General features: G+C 44.6%; 3 protein-coding genes across 7 annotated transcripts in view; 2 read left to right on the forward strand and 1 right to left on the reverse strand.

The window, feature by feature from the left end:
* Positions 1–3,828, reverse strand: part of CFAP77 (cilia and flagella associated protein 77) — a 57,147-nt gene extending 53,319 nt beyond the window's left edge. The window contains exons 1-2 of the mRNA XM_040083600.2: positions 3,810–3,828; positions 2,696–3,381 (exon numbers count right to left, since the gene is read on the reverse strand). Of these exons, the coding sequence (XP_039939534.1) occupies positions 2,696–3,381; positions 3,810–3,828 (705 nt within the window). The remainder of the gene's footprint in view (positions 1–2,695; positions 3,382–3,809) is intronic.
* Positions 3,237–13,006, forward strand: TTF1 (transcription termination factor 1). 4 transcript variants are annotated; one of them, XM_040083440.2, is made up of 12 exons: positions 3,333–3,462; positions 3,791–3,995; positions 4,169–5,022; positions 5,818–6,071; positions 6,387–6,572; positions 7,643–7,721; positions 7,996–8,126; positions 8,599–8,827; positions 10,277–10,366; positions 10,582–10,647; positions 11,027–11,112; positions 11,480–13,006. In XM_040083440.2, the coding sequence occupies exons 3-12, from the start codon at positions 4,178–4,180 to the stop codon at positions 11,680–11,682; spliced, it is 2,169 nt and encodes a 722-aa protein (XP_039939374.1). In that variant the 5' UTR covers positions 3,333–3,462; positions 3,791–3,995; positions 4,169–4,177; the 3' UTR covers positions 11,683–13,006. The 4 variants fall into 4 exon arrangements, with proteins under 4 accessions (XP_039939372.1, XP_039939373.1, XP_039939371.1 ...); XM_040083438.1 differs by lacking the exons at positions 3,333–3,462; positions 3,791–3,995 and adding an exon at positions 3,237–3,288; XM_040083439.1 differs by lacking the exons at positions 3,333–3,462; positions 3,791–3,995 and adding an exon at positions 3,284–3,320.
* Positions 13,007–15,379: 2,373 nt separating this feature from the next.
* The window catches only part of SETX (senataxin), a 29,776-nt gene continuing 23,142 nt past the window's right edge, over positions 15,380–22,013 (forward strand). Inside the window, exons 1-8 of one of the 2 annotated variants that reach the window (XM_040083116.2) lie at positions 15,380–15,476; positions 16,430–16,616; positions 17,699–17,879; positions 19,151–19,361; positions 19,537–19,646; positions 20,108–20,327; positions 20,462–20,581; positions 21,588–21,759. In XM_040083116.2, the coding sequence (XP_039939050.1) occupies positions 17,700–17,879; positions 19,151–19,361; positions 19,537–19,646; positions 20,108–20,327; positions 20,462–20,581; positions 21,588–21,759 (1,013 nt within the window). In that variant the 5' untranslated portion in view covers positions 15,380–15,476; positions 16,430–16,616; position 17,699. Of the gene's footprint in view, positions 15,477–15,976; positions 16,060–16,429; positions 16,617–17,698; positions 17,880–19,150; positions 19,362–19,536; positions 19,647–20,107; positions 20,328–20,461; positions 20,582–21,587; positions 21,760–22,013 lie in introns of those variants that run through there. The other variant, XM_040083117.1, reaches the window with a different exon arrangement.

Consider the following 22,013-nt stretch of genomic DNA (forward strand, 5'->3'; position numbering starts at 1 on the left):
AATCTAAATGTAACCAAACTGCTGTGGGTCACTATTTCTGAAGTGTGTGTCAGGTTTGCCAGGGGTTAAGTGTGGTAAACCCTAATTTCCTGCCCAGAGCTGGTTTATTTTTGTAACATAGGAGTTTTCAGTAAGTTTGTTCTGGAAAAGTGCTTGGCTAAGGCTTTTCCTGGTGAAAACAGACCAAAAATGCTTTGCTCAGATTTTTACTGGCATCAGTAGATAAAATGTTTTTTCCTCAGTTTTATGCCGCAAGCAAATATATATTGACAACTAAATTAACTCACTGATTAATTAAGACACATTCTAGCAGAGAAAGAGAGCATTCATCCCTAGAAATCTTTACATGAGAAGATGATGGTTTTAATCTGTGACGGCCAGAGTGTGTGGACACATCCTGTGGGGAGGCTGGGGCTGGGCAAGAGACAGAAACACAGTCTGGGCAGGGAAATTGTTCGGATATGTGATGCCAAATCTAGAAGATATAGAAAAGAACTGAAAGAGAAAACAGTGGGTCGTGTTGGCTGCTGTGAAGCAGGGGGTCTGTCATGCTCGCGCCAGGGTTTTGGGGTCCAAGCCCTTTTTGGAGGAGGATCAGGGACTGAGTGTCCCCATCCACCTCCACTGGGCCTCAGGTTCTTGTGAATTTGCTGCCCAGAGAACCTCACTGGCAGCTGTTGGAGCTGCGTGTTCCTCATGCCCTCCCTCGGCTGCCAGCAGCACTCGTCCAAGCTGCAGTTGTCTCCAAACCTTTTGTCCTTCTAAACCATCTTTGTGTCCTTGGGTTTCAGCATGAGGGCTGGGACCTGCTGGCCATCCTCTGCAGAGTGCTGGGTCCCCAGGGCTGTCCTGGGGAGCAGGAGATTCCAGGCTGCAGCTGGAAGGAGGAGGAAGAGGACGAAGGGCAGAGGGCTGATGGTGTCTGTGTGTCACCCCTGGTGCGTGCAGTGCCAAGTGCCAGCGTTTATCCAGCAAACTGCCACCCCCCGGCAGAGAGGGACACCCTGGAGAATTCAGCACTCCTCGGGGCAGTGTGGGAAGGCAGCTGGCAGGGGGGCAGCGGTTTGCTGCACAAACTCGACAGCAGAACCTGCCACAAAGTGCAATTACTGCTGGATCCAAGAGTAAAAGCATCCCTGCTAACACCCCGCTACCTCCGTGCTCAAGGATTGCATTAGGTGGATGCAAATCTCCTCACATCCCTACCAGCACACAGCCTCCTGCAAGGAAGCCTTGGGAAAGCAGAAATCGGCCAGAACACTAAAATTGAATGCTACCTTCTCCTAAAACTTGCTCAAAGTTTAGTTTCACCAGGCCAGATTGCAGAAATCCAGATTGTGTCTTAATTTATTTAAACATCCCAAGATTTAAAATTGCTCGGAATTCCCAATGCCAGGATGCTCTGCAAGAGTTATCCTTCCCATCAAACTTAGGGGATCCAGAGAAAAGAAAGAAAGTAGAAGTTGTGGATTTGAACAAGTGAAGCCGTTTTTGAGTTCTGATGCAAAGCCTGCCTTTTTTTTTTTTCCCCCCCCTATGCCTGACAAAATTTCCCAACAGATTTTTAGAGTTTCACAAGAAAACGAAAGAAACACTGCAAAGTCTCAAATTTCCAGTGACCCTCCAAATTCCAAAATTTTACGGCCAACTTCCAAGCCTGCCGGAGCAAGGTGGGATTACTGAGGAAGCCGAAGAGCCGAACTCTGGCTGGAAAGGCGAGGTTTGAGCGGGGTAACAAGGCTTGGGAGCAGGACCAGTGCCCTGGCAGGGGAAGGGCGAAGAGCAGCGGCTCCAAGGCTCGGTGCCGGCCCGGGGAGGGCTCGGGGCTCGCTGCCGGCTGGGAGCGCCGGCTCGGGCACGAAGCCGTTCTGCGAGTGCCATCCAGGGGACGAGAGCTGTACTTCAGCTGCTGCTCGGGCAGAGGAGGGGGTTAAAGCGTCACTGGATGGGGGTGTGGGCGTCGAGGAGGAAGAACCAACCGAGGCGAGACTTAAAACTTTCCGAGCCGCGCCCCGAAGCTCAGCGGGTGCGCAGGGCAGGGGTACGAGAAGGGTTAAACTGAGAAGGGGCCAGAACCTCGACAGCAGGTTTAAAAATGCTAATTACAGAATCGCTTAGGGTGGAAAAGACCTCCAAAATCACCGAGTCCAACCTGTGACCGATCACCGCCTTGTCACCCAGAGCGCTGAGTGCCACGGCCGAGCGTTCCTTGGATTCCTCCGGGAATGGTGACTCCAAACTTCCCCGGGCGGCCCCTTCCAAGGGTGGTGGTAATTCAGGTGGATACAGTTTGTGTGACCCTCTCTCCTCGGGACCCCTCTGCTGCGTTTGGGGATGGAGAGCAACCCCAGCGACATCTCGGTCCCTGTCCCCGAGTGCTTCCCAAACCTCGGCTTGTGAAAACCCCCGCAGGGAGAACCCATCCTGCTCTGTGCCCATCGCCGGCTGGGGACCTTGTGAAGAAGCAGCGGGGAAACACGATTTCCTTGTGATATAAATCAGTGTATGTGTGAGGGGGGGAAACCCTGGTTTTAACCGCTTTAAGGAGAAATTTTCTGCTGTGGAGCTGCCCGCGGTGACCGTGACCGCCCCGCCCTCGCCCGTTGGCTGTGGGATGGGAGGTGGCCATGGCGATGGGATGAGGGGTGGCCGTGTCAGGGCTCGGGGGCGGAGGGGCGAGGGTCGCGGGGCTCACCTTGATGATGAGGGGGTTGCGCAGCATGCTCAGCCGGACCACCCCCAGCCGCTCGTTCTCCGTGCCCGGGCCCGCCTCGGCCAAGCTCATCGGCCCCCGCCGGGACCCCGCTCTGCGAACGCCGGCGCTCGCCATGGCGCGGGGGGGCCGCTCCGGGGCCGGGGCTCTCTCGGGGGTCCCAGTCCTGCTCCTGGTGTCGGGAGGGGGTCTCGGAGGCCCCGGTGCCGGTTCCGGGGCTCTCTCAGCGGTGCCGGTTCCAGTGTCCATGCCGATCCCGAGGGTCTCCGCACGGCCCCGGTGCCGGTTCCGGGGCTCTCTCAGCGGTGCCGGTGCCAGTGTCGATGCCGATCCCGGGGGTCTCTCAGCGGTGCCGGTGCCAGTGTCGATGCCGATCCCGGGGGTCTCCGCACGGCCCCGGTGCCGGTTCCCGGCTTCTCCCACCGAACTCGCGGCGCGCGCGGCGGCGTCCGTCTCCAGGCAACAGGCGGTGCTCCGCTCTAATGGGTCCGGCTGGGGCCGCTTCCGCCGGGGGAACGGATGAGCCGGGGGCGGGGCGCAGGGGGGGCCGGCGGCGTGGCGGACGCCGCGTGGAGGTAGTGGGAAGCCCGGCGGGGCCGGGAGCGCGGTGGGTTTGGGGTTCCGTGAGGGGCTGGGGTTCCTCGCACCCTGGGGCGTTGGGAGTCTCCCTTGGTAGCCCCAGAGAGGAGCGGCCCGTCCGCACACCCGTGCTTGGCCGAGGTTTATCGGTATCTGGGCCTACGGGCGAGGTGTGGTTTGAGCTCCGCGGAGCCTTGGGGGCCGCTCGTTCTCCTCGGTGGCGGGGAGGGGATGCTTGGGACCGGCCGTTGGTGGGAACTGCCCCGGGGATGCGAAATTCAAGGGCGCGTGTTTCAAACGTGGCAGGGGTGCTGCTTTGGATGTGCTGGATGTACGAAATGTGCTAGAAATGCTTCCTGCCTGCTCTGTGTGACTGAATTCTGCAGGAATTGCCCTGTCCTGGTACAGACAGGGCTGAGCTGAGCCAGTCAGAAACTTCTAATTAAGAGAATTTTTGATTTAGTGCTGATGAGTCTTGTATTTCTTTGTTGGTTTTAGCTTGCTGCCGTTTCTGTACTGAAAGCTGAGTTGAACATAATAGTCAGACGTTGCTTAGTTATTCAAAATGAAAGCTCGATGTTATTAAATTTGTTAAAGTGTAGGAAGGCACTTTGAAGGCTGGGGACAGCTGTGATGCACATCTGTTTGACACAGAACGCATCAGCTATTCCTAGGCACTTTACAAACTTAACTGGATTGAAAAGTAAGAGTCTAAGATAAAATGGAGCTTTTAATTGTTAAGGTTTTGGGTGGGTTTTGTGCTTTTTGTTGGGTTTTTTTTGTGGGTTTATTTTTTTTTTGAGGGGATGTTTTGTTTTAAACAAAAACAGTGTGTAAATGGCAGCACTTTAACAAAACTCCTCTCTTTTACTTAAGAGAGAAAAAATGAAAGGCAAAGCTTGTGCAGATGATTTTCAAGTCCAGGATTTTGTCAAGAAGAAGAAAAAGAAGAAGAGGAAACTCAACGAGTCCAACCACAACGATGAAGATGCTGAAATTGTGGAAGATGCAGAGCTCGGCCTCGCTTCCCCTCTGCTGTTTGAAGATGCAGCAGCACAGGGCGGGGAGGGCAGGAAAAAGAAGAAAAAGCTGAAAAAGAAGGGTGAGAAGCAGCAGGCTCTGATAGATAATTTCTTTGTGAGGAATGAACACAAAATCAGCAGTGGGACTGCAGCGGCTGCTTCCCCGAGGAAGAAGAGGAAGGCCAGCACTGAACAGTGCAACGGTGTCACCTGCGTCCCTGTGAACCAGCACAGCAGCCAGGACTGCCAGGAGGCTGCTGCTGCTGCTGTTTGTTTAAAAAAACACAAGAAGAAAAAGAAAGAAAAGCAGCCTGAGGCGGAGGAGGTGTGTGAGCTGCCTCCCCCTGAGGAGTGCAGCAGCAAGGGCCACCAAGAGAAACCCAAGAAGAAGAAGAAGAAGAGGAGAGAGGGCAGTGGCCAGGACGTGCAGGAGGACACAAATGGAGCAGCTGAGCAGCCACAGCTGTCCCCCTCAAAGCAGGGCAGGGGGCACAGGGGGTGTCCTGCACCTGCAGGTGAGGATGGAGGCTGTGATGCTGCTTCTGCCATCAGTGACGTCTCCATGGAGCTCCCTGCTGGCTTCTCTACACCCAGTAAAGCAGCTGAGGGAGCTACAAAGTCAGTTTTTAAAACAGCAGCACGTGCTAGAAAGGCAATTAAAAGCCGCGCTTTTGTCATGGAAGAAAGCTCTTCAGAGTCTGATGTGACGTAAGTTCAGGTTTTGTTTGTGGGTTTGTGTTTTTTCCTTCCTCCACTCCCCACATCCATTCCTTTCAGGTTATTTGGGTTCCACATTGTTCATCGCTCTGTTTTTTGTGTGTTTTAAAGAAAAACTTTGAACTTAGGCAGCAGGTGTGATGTTAGAGACCAACTTTAAAAGCTCAGTGGTCTTGTGGAGATCCAATAACAATTTTTAAGAATACTTCAGTGTAGGCTCTTTTCTCCCCTTTAAAAAAATGTAGGTATGGAAATAATTTATGTGCAAACAATTCACATTTAAAATAGGAAAAGTAGAGGGAAAAGAAAGGGGTTTCATTAGCTAAACTTGATATTTATAGTGCATATGTGCATTTTAACCAAGCAACTAGCAAGGTCAGCTAAACAATTGAATGTTCTGTGCAGTAAATGCTCATGTAAATAGTTCTTGATGCCTTCACAGTGCCTAGAGCACAAAACAGGAGCACTAATAAGAGACAGATGGAAAAATTCTGTGTGCTAGTGGTAGCAAGAGACAGTATTTCTTCAGTATATGCCCAGCTGTGAGAGTTTTGTGGATTTTCAGAACTTCAGAAAGCTCCTTGATTATTGTATAGAAATTTGGTAATAAACTGCAATTATTAAGTAATGTTAAAAGGTTAGAAATGCAAGGCAGTGGATGTGTGAAGTGTTTTTTGTTCTGCACTTAATGAATACGTTCATTCTTTTAGTGGTGGAGATGTTAACAAAATATCTGGTGTGGAGTTCTAGTGGTGTATTTTATTTTATGCCTTTTTTTAATATCAGGACACCAAACTCCTCGGAATCACATAAAAAGGAGAAACAGCAGAACAATTCCTTTACTGAATTGGCAGCCTCTGATGAGGTCATGGAGGATGTTGAAGAATGCCTGGACCTTGCCACGTCTTCATTCATAGATTTGGACACTGCAAGAAAAGAACTGGAAGAGTTTATTCCTCATGTGAAGAATATATCAGATGGTTCAATCCGGAAAATGGCTGGAAGAGACCTAACGAGGTTTAAGGAGTTTAAAAAACAGGGTGAGCTCTCTGAAATCCTGTTGCAGTGAGGAAGGACTGTGCAGCTGTGCTAATGTTTAGACAGAGGGGAAACATTTCTTGTGTCATGTCTGGTTCATTTCATTCCATTGACATATTTTCTGTTTCTTTGTTTTATAGCATCTGCTTCCACATTGGCAAATTTCACTCCAAACTTGTGTGTTAATTGCTGATTCCCAGCTGGCTTTGTCTCTTTCAGTTTTCTCTTTTCCCCTCTGAATTTGTTGATACCTGAGATGTGCAAGAGATCGTACTTGAGGTTTGACTTGTTTTTTTTTTAACTTTTCTATATTTTAGGTATTGCTGTCAAGTTTGGCAGATTTACCCAGAAGGAAAATAAACAAATCCAGAAAAATGTTGAAGAGTTCTTATCACTTACTGGGATAGACAGTGCCGAAAAACTTTTGTTTACCTCGAGGTATCCAGAAGACAGAGACACCATCTATCGCCTGAAAACAGAACATAATTTTTGTGAAAAAATCTGTGAGTATTTAAGTTCATCCTCAGACAGCTGAATGTTGCATTCTACAACCTGCTGATACCATGGAATGTTTTGTAAAATAATTTTCATTGCAAAGCACTGATGTTGCTAAATTTGGTAAGAAAAAGGAGCTGCTGACATGGTGTAGTTAATGATCTGCACAGGCCACTGTTCTTATTATCTGGTCTCAAATAGGAAGAGTTTAGAGATAAAACATGATCAAGACCAGTAAAGATTTGCAGACTTACATTTGTGGGTTTAAGTGCATCAGTTGCTCAACTATAATTAAGGTTACTAATGACAGCTGTGAGTGATTAAGTCCTGTCTGAAATTGTCACCTGTTCTTGGATCACATAAATAGGTGGCAGGTGCAGGACTGAGGGGAGTGGAAGAAACTGAGCCATGACAGTTTACCAGGACATAGGGATCTTCTCAGTGCACCTGGAGCTTTCTTTTGTGTATTTGGTGATGTCACCTCAGGCAAGGCAGAGCAAAGGGCAGCCTGTCATGGATCAGGATGCTGGGATCAAACTGAGATTTGTCCCTCTGTGGTTATTTCAGACACAATCCTTCCCTCCGCATTGGCACATTTGCCTGATGTTGATTTTCATCCCAGTCTGGGAGTTTGCTCCCGGGCTGGGAAGATTTGGCAGAAATTCTCATCGGTGTTCTGTGCCTTGCAGTCCCCTCTCCTGGGCACTGCTGACCAAGGTGGCTGTGTGTTCCCAGGGACTGATCCCTGTGGATCTTCCCTTCAGCAGAGATCTTTGTTTGGCTTTTGCTGGGTGCCCCCAGTGCCTGCTTTTCCCAGCTGGAACAGTTTGTAAGCACCCTCAGCCTCCTGCCTGGTGGCTGTCTCATGTCTCTCCTTTCCATGGGAGTGTTCAGCATGCCAGTTAAATTTTAATCACACCTGGATCAAATGCACAGCCAATCCATGCAGTTTGTAGCTGGTGAGTGGAAAGAATCTTGTTGACAGCACAGTCATGAAAATGTGTGGTGTTGGGGTTTGTTTCATTTTGGCCTCACCACTGTGAGAAATGTTTGTTAAAAATGATCCTTTACCTTCCAGCTGAGGGCATACCCCGGCCCTGGAGGCTGATATATTATCGAGCAAGGAAGATATTTGATCCAAATAATTATAAAGGAAGGTAAGGTAGTGCTTTACAAGCCTTTCTGAATGCTAATATCAATCTTTATTATCTATAAATTAAAAATGGATTCAGATGAAGATCATCTCTCCCATTTGTGCCAGTTACTGTGACTTAATTGATAGTTCATTTTCCCTCATTGATTCCTCTGTTCTAAAATGTGACTTGAAGTGTTAGTGATGATTAACATTGATCACCTGCAGATGTTACAGCTCTTTAAGAGATTGAAATGGTTTGAATTTACAGCTGAAACTGTGTCCATTTCCTCAACCAGGTATACTAATGAAGAAAAAGAAAAATTAAAGAAGTATCAAGCTCTGCATGGCAATGATTGGAAGAAGATTTCTGAGCTGATGTCCCGTTCTAACCTCTCAGTTGCTATGAAATTCTCTGAAATCAAGTCAGGTATGTAATTTTAAGAAAAGCAATTAATTTTGTATAATGTTATTTGAACTCTACAATGTAGACCCTAAACTTAAGGAAAAAGTCCTTCAAGTATGGGGTTACTAATTAATTAATTAGTAGTGGTGGTCCTCTTTTTCCATATGGAAAGGATGAGGCAGATCTCTGAAAGAAAATGGAAAAGTGGAACAAATATAACTCTTTATTAATAGAAATGACATCTAAAAATGATGATTTCATGGGGAGGGCAGAAGGAATTTGGCAGCCAGGTTTAAAAGGATAAAAACTGGGGATTAGAGTGTTCTTTAGAGTTTAGGCTGAACTCTTAAGTCTGGTATGCAGAAGAGTTTCTAGGACATGAAGTTTATTATAAATAAATAATATGCAAAATGAAACATTTGCTCTTTTGCCTTTTTTTTTCTCCCTAATCATTTATGATAAATTATGCCTTAACCTGGTGGGTTTTCAATTTTAGCTATTAACTATGGTCCTTGGACAAAGGAAGAGACCCAGAAGTTAATGAGTGCAGTGAAGGAGGTGATGATGAGAAAACTGAAATTAGAAAATCCAAGTTCTCTTTCCCCGCTGGAACAGTCAGACACAGATGTGTGGATTGACCGTGAGAAGCTGTACCAGACATTACCATGGACTGAGATTGAAACCAAAGTGGGAAGTCGATATTGGAGACAATGCAGACAGAAATGGTAAGGGCTTGGACTAAACTGATATAGTAAAATGTGTTCTGGGGTGTATTTATTCTGCAAAACCTGTGTTTTGTACCATCACGATCCTTTGGTAGGGCGGGTAGGAGATTGTAGAGCACAAAAAAGGTATTGCAGATGTGTCTGAGACAAGTATCTCTCTGCTAGCTGGGGCAAGTTTGTTGTGATAGCAAAGCCTGATTTCTGCCTGGTGTGCTGAGGCCTGAGCAGCAGAGTTGACTTACATCATGAACCCTTGGGGTTGTGACTAACACCAGCAGTGTTATTTAGCTAAAAATAGATGATTGAGACTCTGATGCCAGCTCTTTAACACCGAACCAGCTGCTTCAGAAACTTTCACATAACCCTGTGTAGCTTATCTGCAAGAACTGTATCATTTTAAGAAACTTTCCCAGAGACAGGAACAGCAGCTTGTTTGTAGGGTGTTTCAGGGGAAACCCTCCCAGCCAAGGCCTGGGCCCTGGCATCAGATCCAGGTGTTTCTGTGCTAAAAATATCATCAAGTCACTCTGACTTGCTGATTTGGGGCCTCTAAAAGCTGGACCCACATTTGGGGTGAATTTGGAGACCTCACCTAGGGGTGGACACGCTGTGTAGGATTTCCCAGTTGCTGGGAAGGGTTCTCCAGGTCCTGGCTGTGAAATGGGGCTCCCCAGCGACAGGATCTGCATGATGGTAAAATACTGAGGCAATTGGTGATGTATCTTTCTCAGTCACTGTCCTTTTGTTGCCCGATCCGAAGAAAACACAAACAACCGAAGTCGTTTATGCGGTGCTTTATCGAGGGCCCGGGAGTCTGTGGACTAGCGTCCAAAGACAAGACCCCATCTTTACTGAAAAATCACAGGGTTTTTATATGTTTCTTTACATGATTTCTTCATCATTACAAATTCTTACTTCACTTTTACCACCTGGTACAATTATCTTTCTGACATTTAGGTTTCTGCCAAAGGTACATTCCCTAGATAAATGGATACACTCCTTATCATAATTAGCTACACTGCTTACATTACAAAATCTGCTATAAAGTTCATCTGCAGGTTACATGCGGCCTACCAAGCCTTAGCATGACTACTACTACTAATGTCAACTACTGTCAACTACTGTCAATTCTTAACATTTGCTACTAACTTAATACAGTTTATTGAATAAGATGAATGTGATGGCAACACTTTCTCTCATATAATAATGATTAGTGCATTCCCTTGCTTGTTGCTAAAGCCAAGTGTGTAGTTTTATTGAATGTATAGTTTTACTTTTTCGTTGCCTTAATATTCGTAGTAAAATAAGACCATTCTTTCCAGTGACTCTGTCCTTTCAATCCCCCCTGTCACTTGGCAGAACACTCACTGCCTGACAGCAGCGCTAGCAGCATCTTGAGACTTGGAATTTCTTGAAATGATAGAAACCTGGTTTTGTGTGTTTTCAAAGGAACTTGATTTTAGCAAGCAAATTGACCAGAGGGCAGCAGTTGTACAGAGGGACCAATGGATTAAAGGCCAAGATCAATCTTATTAAAAGGTACAGTTCTGAGCACTGGGATGTTTTTGTATCTCCCACTGTTTGAGCTGTGTTTGTAAGAGCTTGCAGGGTGAGAACAACCTGCAGCTTGATACATGTTTTGCAATCATTCTTTCTCTGGACAAAATGTCCTGTGATTTCTGACTGGGGGAGTTGGGGGCACTGAATTATGTCTTGAGTTCTGCTTGCAAACCGCTTCTGTCTTACATTCACAGGTTGAATGAAACAAAAGCAGAGGATGCCAATGAAGTAAACTGGGATGAACTCAGTAGTGCTATCGGGTAAACCTCCTTTCCCTCTTCTTTTATGGATACAAAGGATAGTTCAAGCAGATGAATCAAGGTTCTGATACCTTTAAAACTGTAGGAAATGTTCAGTTTGGAAACATTATAGTTGCATATCCTGGCGTGGCACTGAGCAGGAAGCCAAGATCTGAAACCCTTAACATTCCAAATACTGGAGTGTTGTGTATCTGTGTTAACTAATGGGAAAAATTATGATTTGATATTATGGGTTAATTATTACTTGAATTCCATCCTTTCTACCTAAATCTAAGCTAGGGTTTGACTGGCATCACTCTCAGGAATGAATAACTGAGTAATAATTAAGCTTTATGATAGTTCCTTGCACCACTAATTCTTTGAACTCTTCTCTTTGCAGAGATGTTCCCAGAGCTTATGTTCAATCAAAGTTTTATAAGCTAAAAGTGTCCTCTGTCCCTTTATGGAAAAGAAAGACTTTTTCTGGTCAGTATGTACTCCTTAAGGCTTTGGGTTGAATCTCAGAGGATGCATATTCTGGTTCCATTTTTTTCCTAAATGGCTAAAATCTTAGCCTTTATATTTATTTTACTAAATGCTTTTTTATAACTTTCAATGTCCTCTTCATGCAAGTGCTTATGAATCAGTTCTTTTTAATACCTTGGCTTGAAAAGTTTTAAGACTCTGCATTTTAATTTCTCTTTGCATATTTGTGCTATGTCTGATCTCCCTGCAGCCCCTGTGATCAGAACAATGCAAGGATTTTGTGCATTTAACACTGACAACGTAATTTCTGTCTGTGAGACGCTATTCCTCTACAGATCCAATTAAAACTACTTTTTTTTCCTCATAGAAATTATTGACTATCTGTATGAAAACAAGCTCCCAGAACTTGAAGAAAAGTTAAGAAAAGAAGAGAAGAAACACCGGAGTTCTTGCAATTTGCCAGCCAGTCAGCAGAAGGCGGCTTTCCGATTCAGTGACATTTTTGACTTCAGTGAAGACAATGATTCTGGTGAAGAGTGTTTAGCTGACTGTCCTAAAACCAATGTCTAATTTGCATATTGAACTGCAACTGGGTCTGGTTGAAAGTGGGTGCACCTGCAAATACACAGGCTGTTGATAACGGGAAAAGTCAGGATAGGCACCTCTGGTTGTCTTGTTTCATCTTAAAGATTGAGTTAAACAGGGCTTTTGTGGCACCTTTTATTGAATTTATTTTTGGTTTTAGAAGTTTTCATGTAAGCATCCACGTTGCTTTCTAAATGTCTCAAAATACTTTTTTTTTTCTGTGCAGTTGAAAGCTGCTGTTTTCCCTTTATCAATGAACTTGGTTTTCAGAACTTTTTTTTTTTAATTGATGGGATTGGAAAAAGGTTCTCAGTTTGTTTCTAAATCTCTGTAATAATCAAGTTTTAAGGACATCTGTGTTGATGAAAATAGCACAACTTTGGAGTTGTTTTTCTTTTTAACAGGTAACTTATTCTTAAAAGCAACTGATTTTATTTTTGATGCAGACTTACACTTTTCTTAACCCTTCTAGAGAAAAAGGACTTTTGTCCATTACTATTCATCATTTCATGCTAACCAAAACAAATAATTTAAAATGTTGTAATTAATATTTGGAATACAAAGCGGTGTATATATACATATGCATACATATATATTTTTATTTTGCCAAGGAGTATTGCTACATTTTAATAAGAAAATTAAACAATAAGATGGAGGTTGCACTCATGTTTTGTATGATATTTTTAATCTCTGCCTGAAGTGATTATTTGTAAATTGACTGAATTAATGCAAAAAAACCCAAAAATACTTTACTGTGTAAAGTCCTTGTATGGCTTGTTTATATTTCCCATATGCTGTACTAGACAGTAATGCAAGAAGAAGACTCGGTCCCTGCTTTTTGTGGGTCATTTTGATAAGTGACAACTTCCCTCTTCCATTCTAATGATCATCATTGAAAATCCAGAGCGTTCAATGGCTTGATATAAAGGCCTTTGTTGGAGGAAGGGATTTTAAAGGAGAACTTTCCATATTTAACTGTGTCTGGCTGTAGTCTCTCTGAAGGCGGAAAGCACTGGGATTTTTGTGAGACAGGCACGACCTCCCCTGCAATCAGCCACTGCTTGGAGGGTAAAGTTTTCCAGCCAAGAAGTGAAACACACACCACTTCCACTTAGGTCTTTGTGTTGCTTCATGGCTTTGAAGGTTAAAAGCTGAAGAACTTGAATTTCTGAATCTAAAATGTTTGGGGTTTTTTTCCTAGAAAATGGAGATGCTCTGAATTGTTTGCAGGCACGAGCACAAACAATGCCTGGTTGTAAAGTTTGTAGAATAGATCTTGCAGAAATAAACTTCTACCTCCATGCTGAGATTTGCTTTATTCTTTCCTTTAAAAGAAAACTGTTGTGGCTGAGTGGAATGCACCACACTCTAAAGAGAGAAGCAGCAATGTTTTATTGAGTGAGAAGAATAATCTGACAGAGTACAATAAACTTGATGGAATTTAATGAAGTTTTAACAGTGGTTTGCCAAGGTTCAGTAAGTTTGATGGCAAAGTTCACCTCATTAGTGACTGCATGGAAGAAACATACGAAGGAAAACCGAGTTAGAATCAAGTTAGTGATTCACAAAGGGTAAGAAAGACCCTCCAGCTGACTCATGGGGTTCAGAATAGACCCCCATTCTTCTCTAACTCAGAGAGGAGTCTGGGTGCAGCTGGATCCAGGCTTAGTGACAGCTGATCAGTGGTTTATACATGTAAAGTTTATCATTAACACAGCTGTGATAGCAGTGGTATTTCATTAGTACTAATTTCAGCTGCTCTCAGTCACTTACCAAGGATCCCGTGTGGATAAGGGATCCCTTGCCCTCAGGTAAGGGATCCCAAACCTTGAGAGGTTTCCCTGTTCCAGGGCATTCCCCTGGCCTGCAATCCAGCTGCAATTCAGAGTTATTAGGGAGGAATTAGTGCCTGTTAATCAGCAGTACAGACAAGATAGATACCTTTGTTTTAGCTCTGCTAGCTCATTCTCCACTCTCATTATCTTGCATGTTTGGGCTTCACAACCACCTTTCAAAATATTTTTCTGAGACACTTTCACTCCCTTGGTTGTGAGGCAGGAGCATTCCAGCTCAAAGGGTCACCTCAGGCCCTGAACTCCTGTTACTCCATCCCAGAAACTACCCAAGGAAAAATCTTGCTGATAGTCGTTCAAAGCAGTCTCTCTGCTAAATGTGACCAAGGCAGGGCTGGAATTGTAAACTGGGAGCTATCAGTGCACTGGCTGCTTTGAGGAAAGACAGACCTGAGGAAAGAGAGAGGCTTCCATCTCCCTGCAGCCCTGGGAATGGAGTAAGGAAACTCCTTCCCTTTCATCTCCTTGGGTGGGGTCTGTGCAATCTGTTTGCACTGGGGCAAATAATTGCATATTGGTTGTTTCCCAGGTGCTGAATAATGGCACAAGGAAGGAGCTTTTCCCTTTGCCATCCTCTTCCCCGGGCCCATGGGAGCACGGTTCTTTCATGTGGATATTTCAGTATTAATGCACACAGAGCAAACTTTGCAGAGGTTTAAAAAAAAAAAACAAAACCAAATGGAATGATGAAGGAAATACGGTTGACAAAGCTTTGTGTATCAGACTGCATTATAAATAAGAGCATGACATACCCTTCAAATGTAAAAGCACCCTAAAAACTTGGGTGTTTTCAGCAGATGTGTCGCTTCAAGCATTTCCCTGGCGTGTTCATGGCCTGAGTGGTGTTACAGCACAAAACTCTTCAGCTGTGTGGCATTATCAAAGACAGAGGCAGACGAGTTCCAACGGTGTGTTTGCAGCACTTCAAAGCTGAGGAAGTAGCTGAAGATCAAACAGGGACTTGCTTTTTTTCACCCCTCTTTCCTGTAAGGTCTTAACCAAGGAGGTGGAGAAAGGTGATGCCGATATAACTTGGGTCAAAGTTACAAGACGCTTAAAAAGCTTGAGGTACAAGATACCAATATAACCTGAATCATAACTTTCTATACCTATATAACATGAATCATAACCTTCTATACAATGCATTGGCCAGTATATGGTTAACTAGCTGCTTAATGCTTAAATAAATGGAAACTCACCAGGTAAATAATCTCAAAAACAGACGAGTATAGCTATACTAGGAAGCAGGAGGGTGGACTAATGGGAAATCGACAAATGTAAAGCCATTAGCCACAAAATGAAGAATTTAGACCGGATAGATCTAGAAAGACCAAGGAACACCATAACAGCATGCTCTGAAGACAAAGTTGAAAAGTTCAGATGCAAGGAAGACCCCCAAGACCACGCAAACTGGGGAGGTGCAAGGGCATTACAGAATTATTATTTATAACCATGAGATAACCCTATGTAAATTAGCTCCAGCACGTATACGATGATGTTACAATGACGTAGCAACATCAAGGAATACCTACCGTATAAACAAACCACAGCACTTAACAAGGGTGGGCGAGCGAGGTGGAGAAATCCCCCTCACCTCCAGCAGTGCAACAAACAAATACCTGCTCTGCAGACACCAGCCTGTGGGGGGTTTCACTCCCAGCCGATCTTTCGGGGCATCACCGTCCCTGAGGCAGCGCCGCACCGCCGCTGAGGCCCGGCCCCCGTGCCTCAGTTTCGCCGCCCGCCGCCCCTCGGGGCCGTGCTGGCCCTTTAAGGCTCCTCCCGCGGGAGGCAGCGAGCGCCCACATCCGGCCGCGTCCGGAAGCGCGGGGAGCGCCGCGGCCTCAGGGCGGCAGCGGCGGCACCGGGAGGACCGGGCCGGGCGGGACGGGACCGGACCGAGGGACCCGCGGGGAGCGGCGTGAGGTGAGCGGAGAGCGGAGCGAGCGGCGAGCAGAGGGAGCGGCCGCTCAGCCCGGCACCGCGTTGCAGGTTGTGCCGCCGCCGCGGAGCCCGCGCTGCCGCCGGGACGCGCTTTGTGTGGGTCCCTCACGCCGCCTCAGGGCGGGCGCTGCCCCGCCGGGCCGGGTCCCGCTTGGCGGGAAGGGCCGGGGCGCGCTCGGGTGGAGCCGCCGGGGCGCGCACGGGGCTCTGCAGAGGTTGCAGTTCGTGTTGGGGTTGGGGTCGGGATCGCGGTGGCGCCGCGGCGGCTCCGGCCGCGAAACCGAAAGAGATTTCGGTGCTCGGGGCGGGTGTTGGTAGCAGCGTTACAGGGCACGGTGCTGCTCGCAGCTGGGGTTCGTTCGTGTGCCCGCCCACGCTCCTTTAAGTGATTTTCCCGCTTCAGGGGCATAGGTAAATATTCACGCCTTTTCCGACTGAAAAGCGACATAAACATTGTCTCATTCGCATTTGAATAGCAAGAGGGATTCTCTTGCAAATCGTACTTACCCCTTCATGAAATACATTAATGCAGCTATTAACCTAAATACCAAAGCAGTTTTTAAATGTGAGCTGAACAGATTTCTACCGATCTACTAGCTGGAAAAAGGTTATAGCAAGTGAGGGTTGGTTTCTTCTCCCAGACAGTGAGTAGCAGGAGAGGACAGAGCCTCAAGCAGTGCCAGGGAAGGTTCAGGCTGGGCATCAGGAGGAATTCCTTCAATGAAGGAGTTGTTAAGTATTTGAGCATTGTCATGGGCTGCCCAGGGCGGTGGTGGGGTCACCATCCCTGGAGGTGTTCGGTGGATGTGGCACTCGGTGCTCCGCTCCGGGTGACAAGGTGGTGTTTGGTGACAGGTTGGATTCGGTGATCTCAGAGGTCTTTTCCAGCCGGGCCGATTCCGTGATTCAGTGGTTTGATTTCTGTTTTGCTCTAGATCTTTGAGATACCACCGAGACTTGGTCACCGGGGGGTGGATTGCTGAGGATACTGCTCTGCCCTCTGCACTCAGGACATGTACGGCTGAAGGGCTCAGCCCCTTTCCTGGCTGCAGGGCAGCGCTGTTTTCCTTCCCACCATGTGACCTGGCACACCTGCACAACAAATAGCTCCTTTTTCCAAAGGTAAATGCCACAATTGTTGGGTTTTCCCAGTATATGTGTATGTATGAGGAAACTTATAAAGCTTGGCTTTATCTGCTTTTGCTCTGCAGAATAAAAGAAGCAGTTCCCTTCTTTCTTTTTGTATAGTTAGTTCAAGAGTTCATGCTTTTGCAGCTTTTCATCTGAAAAGGCCTCCAGGGATGCTGGAGAGGGACCCTTCATCAGGAGCTGTAGTGCTAGGACAAGGAGAAGTGGATTCAAACCGACAGAAGGCAAGGTTAGATTGAGTATTAGGAGAAAGTTCTTCCCTGTGATGGTGGGGAGGCCCTGGCACCGTGTGCCCAGAGAAGCTGTGGCTGCCCCTGGATCCCTGGAAGTGTCCAAGGCCGGTTTGAACAATGCTTGGAGCAACCTGGGATAAAGGAAAGTGTCCCTGCCCACGGCAGGGGGTGGAATGAAATGATCCTTAAGGTCCCTTCCAACCCAAACCATTCTGTGATTCCAGTGTTCTGTGGAATTTTTCAGGCTAGCAGGATCTGAGATGACTCCATTGCTGCTTAGTGAAGGATTTTTGTTTTTAGAGGAAAGCAATCTGTGGTGAGAATTTTAGCACTCTTTCCTGTCCCTGTTATTTTTATAGACAGAAAGTTCTGTGTAAATATCCGTTGCTTGTGACAACAGGGATTTGTTGGCCTATAAATTTTAGCAGGAGATTAAGGAAAAAAGCTAATTAAATTTTGTGCCACTAGACCTAGATTCTAGTGATGCTAGTAAAATAATGTGAGGAGTTGTAGTTCTGGAAAATGTGCAGCGTGTGGGGAAGGAGGTTTTTTTTATTTTTTTTCAATGTAAAATGAGTTTTCACCCTTTTTTTCCCCCTAGTGTGCACATTTGACTACAGGCACTTTTTGTGTGATGTGCCTTTAATACTTTAATCTGTTTAACTGCGAGCATTTGGATGTTGTGAGAACACCTGCATGGAGGCTGCTAATGAGTAACTGAAATCCTGACACTCACCACTCTTGAAAATGGGGTCTTGGTGTGGCTGAAAGGGAACATTTTACCGCTTGAAGGCTTTAATTCCTGCTTCTTTGCCCCCCCAGAATGAGCACATGCCGATGGTGCACACCGAGTGGTGCTGACACCACCGACTTCCTGAAGCACTATGCTGCTCAGAGGCTTTCCCAGGAAGATTTTGAAGGATCCAATGATGACCTCTGTTACTGCCTGGAGTGTGTGGTTGAATATCACAAAGCAAGGGAAGAATGTCCAAGATTGCATGAGGTAATTAAGAGATTAATTATGAGGCTTCTGTGGTCCAGCCTCAGTGTAAGGGGAGGGGTTGTGTTTTGTTGGGTTTTGGGAATGGGTTGTGTTGCTTTTTAATTGTCCGGGTTTTTTTTCCTGTGGGATTGCAAACTGCTGATTGTAAAACAGAGATCCTCTTGTTTTGCTTGTATTCAAATAGGCAAGAGCTTAAGCAGTAGTTCTAAGTTGCTGACTTGACACTATAGCTTGGACTTCTTTCATGCTGTTGATGGTTTGTCATCTGAAACAAAGAACATCTGCCAGGCTAGCAGCTCATTTCTTTAATGTGTTTTCTCTTTTTCGCTGGTTTCTTTTCAGTTGTTGGTTTGTTCCTGTTTTTGTTTGCTTTCACTTCTCATTTGTAGCTTTCTGCTGTGTTTCGATTTCAGAGATCAGACTTTGCAAGACTGTGCAATTAATCAAAAAATTTAAATCTCTTTTGTACTTCTCCCTTACATAAATATAAAAATCCAATTTTTATATTTTTGGAAAGCTTATTTTCCCTTCTGTGTACGTAAAGTATGTGTTTTTAGCCAATAGATCGTAATACAGACATCTGAAAGGTTGCTCTTTAGATTGGTCAGCTAGACTGCTCTGGAGTGCAATTCCATGTGATTGCAAGTTCCATGGACTGGAAATAAGACAAGTGTCTGGTCTCACTGCAAGTTCCTTTCTGTGTCCATTTACTGCAGTGAATAAACTTGGTGTCTGATTGAAGTTTGGAGCAGTTACCTAAGATGAGTAATGCTAAGTGAGTGAATCCCTACAAATATCCAGCAAATCAGTCAGTCTCTTTGCATTGTTTATATTCTTTTCCTTCCACTAATTGCAAAATCTGTAAAAAGGCAAGATTTTGTAATTGCTTTTCCTGTCTTCCTAAATATGATCTTTTCCTGTGTTGTGTCTTTCTGTGTATTGGTCAGTGGAACAAATTTTTGTGACTAACCTAAAATAAGATATTGAAATGAATATGAATATTTAACAGAATTATGAAATCACATCTGGTTTGAAGGCTATTCTCTTAAAAATGACTTTTTTAATCTTAACTTTAAAGTGAGAGATTTGCGCTTTGCACAGTTGAATTCCATTTCAAAGCTCTAGTGTTTTGGACCATGCGTAGAAAGAAACTTTTCAAAATGAGATTTCAGTTTCTGAAGGTGTAATTAAGATTTCTGTATGTGGTAATAAACGTCCTTAATCACTTTCTTCACAAGTACGCTTTGGTTGTTGTTTTCTCCACTGAACAGAACCTGTGGGAGTTGGAAACCTCGCGCCTCGTTGCCCACATGGAGAAATCCATGAACGAGGAAACAGGAGAAGATGATGAGTTGTTTCTGATCGATGAGCGTGGGGAGACACCTCTGTCTGGTTTTGTGGGCCCAAATTTTGAGAACAACCTGCGAGTGCCCATGCTGGAAATACTGAAATACCCGTATCTGCTGCTGCACGAGAAAGTCAGTACGTATCTGATCGTATCCCCGTGGAAGGGAAAGGTGGTGTTCCACTGCAGGAGGTGGAAATAAACAGTAATTAAACCAGAGGATCAATGTGTGTATTTATTTTGATACTAAATACACTTTTTTTTGTGAGCCTGTAGATTAGTCCTTACTATAGCTGTGTTTTACCCTTTTAGGTGAGCTGTGTGTAGAAGTGCTCTGTAAAATGGAGCTAAGTCATGACTCCTTTCAGGTCTTTGAGAAATACCCAGGCATTTATCTCTTTTTGGTACACCCAAATGAGGTGGTAAGTTCCTTTCTCTGTTCTGCTGAACCCTGGTTTTGTGCACCATGTTGATACTGAGGGGACTGAGTGCTGTCTTTGCATGATTGTAGAAAATCTGTGTGGTGCATTTATCTGTAAATAAAACTCACCTGTTACATGATGCAGTTCTCTCATTAGAATATCTTGGTAACATGTAAATAACCTAAAATTAGTGCAAACCAACTGCTACACTGTTGCACATAAATCCCAAGGATTTTTTTTATAGGTATTACCCTGAATTTTAGCTTCCTTGTCACCCACATCATCTTGTAGGTGTAGCGAACCTGTTTCTAGGATTCTTTTGAAAACTTATTTTTAATTATTCTATTAGTAAAAATATGCCTTTGTCGCATTTGTAATAGCAGTGCTTCCTCTTGCAAAATTGTAATTTTATTTGTTTTGTTTTGTTTTTTTAATATGTAACTTTTTGTTTCCATCCTTAGATTCGTCGATGGGCCATCCTAACGGCAAGGAATTTAGGAAAGGTTGACAGGGATGATTACTATGACTTAGAGGAAGTGCTGACCTGTTTGTTCAAAGTTATTGAGTTGGGGCTTTTTGAGAATCCAGATATTTACAGCTCCTCAATGTTTGAAAAGGGCAGACTCATCCTTCTGCCAGCTCATTTGTATGATACAGCCAACTACAAGAACTATTGGCTGGGTGAGTATTTATGATCAGAAATGAATTTGTGTAGTCTCCTTTCGTGTCAAAGCTCTACAATTTCATAGGTGCTGTGTATTTTTTTCAAATATATACACAGGTTGCTTCCTTTTTTTTTTTTTTTTCTTCTGTAGGAATTTGCATGTTGCTGTCAGTGCTGGAGGAACAAGCTATGGACTCTTTGTTACTGGGCCCAGACAAACAAAATGATTTCATGCAGTCTATACTTCACACTATGGAGAAAGAAGTAGCTGGTAACTAGCTTTGATACTGAGATTAAGACAGTTTATAGCCCATTTTTCATCTTTATCAAATTCCTTGTTAAGTTCTTGGTAGTGTAATGAGAGGTAGTTTTACCTGAGGCCTATTTATTTTATGAAAGGTGCAATATTTGGGCAATACTGACAAATACTGAAAGATGACATCCAGAGTCTGGAGTGGAGGAGGGATGGCAGTGCTTTTGCCAAATCTGGCTTAGAGGTTTTGTGAGGACAAATCTGCAAGTTCTCTCACTATTTCCATTTAATGTACAGAGTATGCAATGTGCCTACAGAGTGCTTATTTCATTATGGCCTGAAGTTTGAGTTTTGAGTCCTAAAGCAAAGTAACTCCTCAATTGCTGCACCTTGCCTTAAAATTTGACTCTTCCATCTGTCCATTTGAGGGGACCCCCTTTTGCAGCTGTAAATTTAGAATTTAGATTTAGTAACCCCATGGGTTACCATGGCATAGTTTGGGAATGGCCTGTGAGCTCAAGACCAGGTTTGCCTCTTAAATGAGCAGATCTTTAAAAACTTTGTGTTTATTGAGGTTATGACATTTTCTTACATGAGGGACTAAGGACAGACTTGAAAGAACCAATTGCTTCTAGTATAAGTGTGAAGTATAAATTAGCTGAGTAAGTGAAGGTATAAATAACTGTAAGTTGTGCCGCTTGTTAGCACACCCCTGCAAAAATCAGTGTGAAGAAATCAATTTCCTAGAGTTGGGAAATACCAGTATTATTTAATATTAATAATGAGCATCCAGGCTCCTGTTGATTTAAGACTGCATAAGGAGCAGTGTTTCTGTACATATGAGGGAGCTTGACATTTTTTTATTGTTTTTCCAGGTTAAAAAGTATAGTTGCAACTTACTAGAATACTTTTCTATTGATATTTTAGAAAAATCAATGAGAACCAGCTCTTTCAACTTCTGCTTAGCCTAAGAATGTCCAGGACTTGCATTTCAACCTTCTCCACTGTTGTTTTTGTGTTGCAGATGATTCCACTGACCCCTTCTGGCCTGCCCTGCACTGTTTCATGGTTATTTTGGATCAGCTCGGATCAAAAGTTTGGGGTCAGCTGATTGATCCTGTCCAAGCCTTTCAAACCATAATCAACAGTGTGAGCTACAACAATGAAATCAAAAATATTCGCAGTAGCTTCAGGAGGTCAGTTTTTGTCAGTGCTGCTGTAATTTGTGCTGGGGGAGGGAGATGGCAATTTAAAAATAGTCATGTTTCCAACGTCAAGCAAAGAAAAGTTAAAGTAGGTCCCCTAAAATTGTGAGGCTCCTTCAAAAAATATATGCTCACTTCTTTTTGGTAAGTCTGGTGTCTGTGTTAAGCTTGTTAGATTTTTTTTTTTTTTTTCCTGAATTGGGAAGACTGTTAACTGTTCTGTGCTTATTTAGTGCTTACAACCA

Source organism: Hirundo rustica, chromosome 20 (assembly GCF_015227805.2).
Source record: "Hirundo rustica isolate bHirRus1 chromosome 20, bHirRus1.pri.v3, whole genome shotgun sequence".
Taxonomy (NCBI): Eukaryota; Metazoa; Chordata; class Aves; order Passeriformes; family Hirundinidae; genus Hirundo; species Hirundo rustica.